The sequence below is a fragment of the Charadrius vociferus genome, unplaced genomic scaffold (assembly GCF_000708025.1).
Source record: "Charadrius vociferus isolate BGI_N301 unplaced genomic scaffold, ASM70802v2 scaffold147, whole genome shotgun sequence".
In the NCBI taxonomy this organism is placed as follows: domain Eukaryota; kingdom Metazoa; phylum Chordata; class Aves; order Charadriiformes; family Charadriidae; genus Charadrius; species Charadrius vociferus.
Window position 1 is genome coordinate 4,358,122 of NW_009649570.1, and position 8,915 is coordinate 4,367,036.

Below are 8,915 nucleotides of genomic sequence, written 5' to 3' on the forward strand. Positions count from 1 at the left end.
TGCTGAACCTATGTTAAGCTATTTTACAGTGAGATTATTTGGTAAAATCTCAAAGGATTTTCCAGTATTTCTCTTTGTTTCCCTTCCTGATGTTTCAGCTGTCATAAGAGGCATCTGTATTTCTCAATTTACTAAACCTTGAAACAGACTTGAAAAAAAGCTTGGAACAATGCTCCCCTCCTCACAAGTTCAACCATCACATTTCCATTGCAGAAATATTTTTAGGAGCATGAACACACACATGCATATGACTGTGAAGAGAATAGAACCATACAGAGGTCTTCAACTTACTTTACTGCTAGCCAAGTGCAAAGATGTATTCAACTCCTTATCTTTCAATGTCAGGTCAGCCTTGGCAATGTTGACCAAAAAGTCTGAGGTATAGAACAGAAATCAACGAACAAAGCCAACGGGCAGACGAACATGTAAAAACAGAGGAAAAAAATTACTATTTCAACATATGTGTGCATAGGTGCTAATCAATTAAGCCTTTATGTGATGTAAGCTTTATGAACATGAAGTGAAAATAATCAATGAGAACAGACAAATCTCGAGCAGTTAATCAGCAAGCAAAGGTAGAGCAAATGGCTCATTTGCTTGCCCCAAACTGTCAAACATATATTCACCTAATTTATTTATAAACTTCTCCATTTCCAGGTCAGCAAGTTCTGCCTGAGTCACCTTCTAAGAACAACTGTGGATTCTGCTTTGAGAGACTAAGCGGATATAAAGAATTTACAGTGCAGCCCGTGCTGTTGAAGCTAGAGAAAAGCAAATTCTGTTAAGCCAATATGACTCTAATCTTTACGTCTATAGTATATAGTCTAGGTTGAACAAACAGCTGCTGATAGCTGCCACTGTAACAATAGAACTCCCTGTAATAGAGTGTGCAGTTTTACTGTTCCATAAAATCAAGGAAGTAAAGAGGAGAATAGAATTACTCCTCCGCTCATGCTCTTTATAGTGCGCTCTTAGAAGGAAATAAGACTCAAGTTTGTTATTGCAAGTGTTCACCAAGACTGCTGAGAAACAACGACTGAGAAGAAAAATAACTTTTTTACAGATGTAAAGGTAGCTTCTTACAGACGTCCACACAATTTTATTTTTCTTCCTTAGTTTTCACAGGAAAAAAAATGACTACCTATTTCGGATAGCAACTGCAGTACCACTCACCGTTCAAGATGAACGGAGGCAAGGATGTACTTACCTACAGCACCAACGTGACCGTTGTGAGCTGCCATCATGAGAGGAGTTTTCCCTGCGTGATCCACAGCATTCACTTGTGCACTGTGACTCAGGAGGAGCTGGAGGCACTCCACGTGATCCGCGAAGGCTGCTGCGTGAAGGGGCGTTCTGTGGAAGTAACATGACCACAGCTGTTGCTAAGGCATGACAGTATGTCCTGTTTACTTACCTTCCCAAGAAACTGAACGTGCAAGACATTTTAAATTATTTTTTTTTCCTATGAAACTTTGAGTTATCACCAAGGGAACGTTATAGTAGCAGCACCTGAAATAAGTTAAATAATATTTACAGTCTCTGTCCCGGTGCAATATAAACTTAAAAAAAAAGGGAAGCATAAGGCTGATATGATACTGTGGAGAATCTCATATTAGCAGCATATTTATTTTAGTGGAGCATACTGCATACTGAAAAGCAGTACAGTCCCTCATTCTTATTCATCTGATTTTATTTTTTTTAACAAGCGTAAGGTGGGAAGAACTATCAGAAAAGAACAGATCCATTATTCTAAAAAAAAACCCCAAACCTAAAGTATTTTAAGTTACAGTAAAAAATATTGCAGCAACAAACTACAATAACAGTATTACTATAAAAGGCAGAAGGAATTCTATCCACCTTGAAGGTTATCAGTTTGCACAAGACTGAGACACTCGAATTTGTTCGCTGTCTCCCTATGGCATTTTGGGTCTGAAGTGTGACTAATAGAGATGAAAGATAGTTGGTACACAACCCAGCTCATAGTGTTACTTCAGGGTTTGCTTATCAATAAGGGTGAAGTGGTCTTACCCTTATAGGACTAAGTAATCAACATTATTGAAGGTCTTGAACTTGTTTTAATAATAGAAACGACGAGTATTCAATTTTTAGAATTTCAGCAATTTTAATTAAATGTATATATACACACACACAGAGTGAGGAGATTATCAAATTAAGGATTTGGCTGAATGAATATCTCTTGCTGTATCAGTATTCTTTTGCTGCATAGATGTTTTGAGTTGTGTGCCCTCAGAATGCTAACATAACATTAAAGCTTTTAATGAAATACTTTTCTATGTACACACAGTATCACTCTATTTAGCAAAGATTAACTTGTTCAACTATTTAACAAACTGGTTCAGGAAAACAGCCTATAGTCATAACTGTTCTTAACAAAAAAAAAATACTATTTCTTTTGTATTTCTTTTCATATGTACTATGAAACAGAACACTTCCTAGTATTCTCGCTTCAAAAGACCCACCATTTAACTCTGTTGCAGTGTAAACTGCTGTGTGAAAGAGACAGTATGACAAGTCTCAGCTCAACTATATCAGATAAACATTAGTTCCAGAGGTTCAGAAAGAATTATGAAAAATACTAGATGGATTCATGAAGAAGAAATGCAATTTGTTTAAGAAACTATTACCTTCCTTTGTCATCTTTGCAATTGACAATGCTGGCATCAATGGCTCCGATGAGCAGCGATGCACAATTTTCGTGATCATTGATTCTGCCAAAGAAAAGACATTTTCAAAAAGGTAAAAAGTCTACATCTTTTCCCACTTTCCAATATTACTTTACTTCACTTCCCATTAATATTTCTTATTGGTTATTTATAAGTTATCCTAACATACGTTTGCCGTAATGCTTTCAGTCTCATTTCTGATTATTCATCATCTCTCCATTTAACCAAACTGCATCTGCCACTATGAATTTCAGTCTCTAAAGTAAAGCTGATCCTGCAATTCACTATGTGCAAAGGTAACTGAAAGTGCAGCACACACCTAGGATTAAAACCTTAATACCTTAAAATCATTTAGTCTAAATGTCAAACGCACCTGGATCTGGAAAGCACTCAGACATAGATACCTACATATAGAAAGCTTTATTCTGATGCTTTAGGTGCTGAAGCCCACATCTCTTCCAACTCACACATATAATGCTTTTCCTTGATGGATGAACTCAATTAATACTCTTGCTGGTTATTGTTAATCTGTCTCATTTCATTATGAAAATGAACAGTGTTTAGTAATAGTATTGGACATATAGTATAGCTAACACACATCTATGCTGGATTAGCAGCTGTTTCCATTTTAAATTTGCACGCATAAGTTGCACAGCTTTTTAATGGGTTTGAGAATTACGTACTCATTTAAAAGAATATAAAAATTGGAAAAAAAATTTCAAAGCCATCACTAGAAATTCAGATTTCGAGCACAGTAAAAGCAGTGCTTTATGTATGCTTTTATTTCTCTAATATATTGGGGGTCTTCTAATTTCAAAGTTTGATACATGATAAATTACTTTTCTACTTTCCAATGATGTTGACTGTAGAGGGGAAGCCTACACAATAGTAACTCCTATCATTACTTCTGGAAGACATTCATTCTTGTAATAGAACACAGAACGAATACAGTCATTCTAACTGTTGGCAGAAATTAAGAAGGTTTGTGTTTGTTTTTTCTGTGCTTAATTCCTTACTCTTCTGATGGCTTACATGTTTTAATAAGCATGTTAGGTCCCACAAACTAAAGTAATCTTGCATTTAAAAAAAAAATGCATTTCCAATTATGTTATGAAGAGTTAGGATTCTGCTCTATTAGAATCCTTCCCATAGGAAAACATACTGCTTTATTTAAATAAGGAATATGTATAAAATATATGCATGGAAGAAGATGAATAATTCATAACAGCCACCACCTTTTTGTTGTTCATACGTAACATGAGAACTTTGGACAGAGAATCTGCCTCTATAACCGATCAATCCCTTTGGCTAGGACCTGGGTAAGAAGTACCAAACCTTCAAGACAGAGACTATCACAGAAGGAAAAACGACCATGAAGAAAATCAGTCTGGAAAATGCTCCTCTGAGGATGCCTTGAAAAAAATATGGCCTGCACAGAACACCATTCTAGCATGACATACATAGATTATTGTTTCAAATCCTTCCTTCATTAAACGTTTTGTCCCTATTGCTAAAAAGAAATCATCTGAATTCTGACAAATTCTTAACTTTCAGCCATTCAAAGGAACCTCAAAAGCTCAGATTGGCCAAGGCACTATAGCCCAGGTCATGGCCTTAGAATGGAAGAGCTATGAAGTCCCAGCCTGTGTGAAGAAAAGGCATAGGTCTGTAGTTGTAAGCAAGGGTAAAGAAACTAGAAAGGGAGGAGAAATGCAGCTATTTAATTAGAAGTCAGAATTTAATCAAATAGCCTAAATGTATGAAGTTTATGCAAAAATACTCTATTCTGCCACTTTTTCAGCGGAAGTATATGCACAATTTTATGATCAGCTTTAAAATTATTTGTTCATGCAAATAATATTAAAAGAAAACAAAACAAAAAACTTTCTTCTCATACTGCTAACTGTCCCAGACATATCATAAAACATTTGTTACTGGAGATTTCTACTTACACAGCACAGTGCAATGGAGAGAAGCTATTACCATAGAATGTGCGGAAAAATTTTTGTTCCAATAGTACCTCTATGCAGTTTTCATGACCTAAAAGAGATCAGACATTTCACAGTGTTGCACAAAGCAAGTAATTAATTCATATTAGGCTTATACAGATTAGAATTTAACACTAAGGTCGAAGTTGAACACAATGTGTATATAAGCTCTTATGTGATAAAATTATAAACAGGTTTTTAGATTTTTTTTCATGGCAGCAGCAAGATAGATCCAAGCTAATATTGGTACTTACTGAAAAAAAGGAAAGGAAAAGAAAGTCTCTTTTTTATGTGATGTGATTATGTTGCCTTACACATCTCCAAAGATGATCTTAAATGATGGTATTAGGAGGCTTTATCCTTATATTAAGAGACAAGTTCAGATTGTCCTGTTTAGAATAATCGGTTCAGTTCAGAATATCCATCAATTCACATGGTCTCTTGCATCAATAAATAAGAAGGTGACACCTCAAAGGAGCATTCCTGGCCCCACAGAAATCAATTTCATCATTGGCATCAGTAAAACCAGAATTTCACCCTGGCCTCCTGTAACTGGGAGCAGATGAGCTGCAAAGCTACTGGGAGGTATTGCTGGAATTTCCCAGGCTGAAGATAGCAAATGCTAACTGCAGAGGGCAAGTAGAGGGGAGATAATCTGCCTCTTCATTTCAAGCTTCTCCAAGTGTTAGGCTGCTTTGTTATCATGTTTCCCTAAAACTGAGGCCACATTTGAACCTGGCAAAAGTCCCCAGGGAGAACCTTACCGTTGTAACAAGCCCAGTGCAGCGGTGTATAACCTTGATTATCTTTCAAACTGCAGTCTTCCTCTGAAAGTGCTATCTGCAGTAATTCACTCAGCCAAGTGGCGTGACCCCGAGCTGCTGCAAAGTGCAGAGGTGTTCTGCCTCTGGCGTCTTTACATAAAATAGATACTTCTTTCTCTAACAGCATCTGAACACACTCTTCATGCCCAGTCATAATCTGGTAACAAAGAAATGAGTAAAGAGGTTGACATAATACAGATCCTTGCCCAGGAAATATGGAATATGATTGATGCCTGCGAACATGAAACGGCCTGCATGGGATTCAGAAGGCAGAGATGAAAGCTCCTTTGCTCCCATGAGTACCTATGGTAACTGATACACTGAACTGTATTTGGTGCTGTCTTTCAAAGGCCTTGATTCCTAGCCTGTGGAAGAGACTCCACTAAGTGAGGCACAAAAGCAAGGAGGAGTTTAAGATTAAGGAAAGAGATGAACAAGGGGTGAGGTTCAGAAAACCTGAGTCTGGCTTCTCAAAACTATGTATGAGTGTGAGAGAAGAACTGAGGAAAAAAAGGATCAAGAATATCATCAGAAATAGGAAAAGCTGCTTTAACAGCTGGCCAGCTACTATCAGTGACCTCTGTATCACACAGAAGTTAGCTTTGTTATCTTGGGAATGTTCATGTATTGTTATCAATAGAGAACAGAATTTTTATGCCATAGCTTTTATTACATTCTTGCGCTGGACTCCTAAGCTGGCCTGCTCACTGCAGTTATCATAGAGTTCTGTATAAATATCACCTCTTCCATCAACTTCACATTGGGTAAGAAGCTTACTCCTAGAAAAGATTAGATCCACCTCGAGTTTCATTGCCCCTAGAAAAAACTTACGGTTTATTTATTTACACCGTCCTCCCCATGAAAAAATGAAAAAACCTGCTGGGCAGTTCTTTTAAAGAAATTATTTTCAGAATTCATAAGATGCTCAGTAATAAGAGTAATGATTGCTATTGTAGTCTGTCTACAGCCAAGAAAAAATGGTCTAATCAATATTTTAGCTAATTAATTAAAGCAAATGTGAAATAAAATCAAAAGGAAAGCATTACTGAGAGGAAATCTGTCCTGCATTTTACCTCATTGACTGTGCTTGGTCAGATTTCCAATCATTTACAGTATTCCCTACATTCAAAATCCCTGTATTTATAAGTGAGTTGTAGTCACAGCAAAACAAATAATTAAGAATCATAAAAATTAAGTCACCCCTCGATGTAAAGCTGTGCATCCCAGGAGATCAGCTGCATCTACAGATGCTTCTTTTTCAAGTAATAAAGAAACAGCGTCAATGTGCCCATATGCCACTGCAAGCATTAGTGGGGTTCTAGAAAAAAACAAAAACAAACCAGTCACAGCTATAAAATGACATGCTGCTTGCCACTGCTAACTTACAGGAATAGAGAAATCAGGAAGCCCTGCATTTCTCTCTGTTCCTACCCACAAACCTGTTTTTTTCACCATACTCATCTATGTAACACCCAAGTGAAGACCTCTTTTGTATAAAATAATTAAGATGTTTAACAACCAACTACCATCACTAAAATAGAAACAAACTCATTTGTAAGCCGTTTACAGAGCAACATCATTCAAAACAATCTGTTCTCTTAATAACCTACAATTATTGTCACTTCCAGTGACACATGATCTTTAGAATACCCAAGTGTTGTCAATGAATGTCCCTGCTAGTTACCAAGATGACGACCACCCAAAGCATTTCTTTTGCAAATGCCGTGCAATTGCTTAAAGGGGATGAAGAGACACAAGGAAGCTATTCAAGCCAAAATTTGGACTAACTTATCTTCCATTTTTTTCTAAAAAATATCTATTCTCGTTCTATTTTTAGATAAGACTAATACCATTTAAAATTATATGTAGTCAGATATATTCCAGCCACCCCAAATGAATTTTTTAAGCCATTCACTTTAAAAATATACTTTATTCTCCCTCTATAACTGCCATTTAATGACAAGTAAAATTTTTGTAGGAACATCTCAGATGCATGTGTCACCTCAAATAAACATTCTGTCCCACTGCACCAGCCTAATATACCAAGTAAACCCTGAAATAGCAATGTTTTAGAAAGAAAAAGACTCTCTATAGAAACATCGCAGGAGCTTGTTAGTTTTTATTGAATCTGGCCCTCAGCATCTATAAAGAATTGTTTAAAGTATGAAGCAGAGACTAAGATTAATGAATAATCCTTTCCACATGGCTTAGATCAACTGAATACGTACTTTGTAATCTCTGCCAAATTCTATAAGGAGAAATGCAGGAAATACAGTATTTCAAATAAATGCACTTTTTTGTGAGAAATCTGAGATGCTATTTGAATCACAGAGCTGAAAAAAAACTCATCACAAAGAAAACTTACTGTCCTTTGGCATCTGTCACGTCAGGGTTGTCTGCAACTTCTAGCAACAACCGTAAACAAGGTGTGTGGCCATTAATGACTATAAAGAAAAAAAAAGTATATTTAATTAAAATATATTTAATTTCAGATTTTTTTCCTTTGGAAAGCTTACGGATGAGAAATTTACTTATAAATAAGGAAAATTTTCCACAGGATAAGAAGTTAGTATTCCCCAAATTTTCATTTAACTTGTGCCGATGAAATGGTGAGCTGTTTCTTCCCTGACCTCAGTCAGATGAGGATTAGTTCTCTTACATACAGAAATCCCAAATGAGTAAAACAGAAATTGTGATTCTTCACTTCTGAGAAGATTTCTACTAAACCAGACAGCATTTCAAATTCCCTCAGACCCAGCAAGCAGACAAGGCTTTCTGCGATCAGATTTGGAACGCAGGAGGAAGCACGTCGGCAAGGCTCATTAACTTTGTGTGCGCTGTACAAAGCAAGTTCTTCAGTGCTGCTATGAAAAGAGAAGCACCTGCAAAGAATGACCAACGATACAAACGTCATATTCATAACAGCATGTAATACCAGAGACTATAATTCCCTTCGGGTTTTTCCATCTTTTCTACTTCTCAAAAATGGGGTTTGTTTTTAAAAACATAACCCATTGCTGTTGGAAAACAGCTCTGAGTTACTACGTTTTGCAGGGCCTGACGCTGGAAACCCATCTGTGTGTCAGCGGGCTTAAAGGCTTCAGCCTTTCATGGGATGAAGTATTTTCTTCTTTGAAAAACAATAAATCCTGTACTCAGTAGATATAGATTGTGTTCTTATTACAGCAAGTCATGCATTCACACTGCCCACACCCTGTGGGCTGAGGCAAAACCCTTGGACACCACCTATGTCACATCATTCTGGCAGAGAAACAAGCGCGCATCATCACATTTAAATCACTCATCCAAAAATAATCTCAGTTGCTCTACCCAGAAAAATAAAAGACATTTTTAGTTATTTACCACTAAGGAATGCCATATACATAACATGTAAACAGTTCTGCACTGCTGATGAGTCA

At 36.7% G+C, this 8,915-nt stretch overlaps 1 protein-coding gene across 1 annotated transcript in view; it reads right to left on the minus strand.

Moving 5' to 3' along the window:
* The window catches only part of ANKRD44 (ankyrin repeat domain 44), an 80,479-nt gene that overhangs the window by 6,277 nt on the left and 65,287 nt on the right, over positions 1–8,915 (minus strand). Inside the window, exons 18-24 of the mRNA XM_009890158.1 lie at positions 7,862–7,940; positions 6,697–6,814; positions 5,437–5,653; positions 4,637–4,724; positions 2,646–2,729; positions 1,208–1,353; positions 292–374 (exon numbers count right to left, since the gene is read on the minus strand). Coding sequence (XP_009888460.1) covers positions 292–374; positions 1,208–1,353; positions 2,646–2,729; positions 4,637–4,724; positions 5,437–5,653; positions 6,697–6,814; positions 7,862–7,940 — 815 coding nt within the window. The remainder of the gene's footprint in view (positions 1–291; positions 375–1,207; positions 1,354–2,645; positions 2,730–4,636; positions 4,725–5,436; positions 5,654–6,696; positions 6,815–7,861; positions 7,941–8,915) is intronic.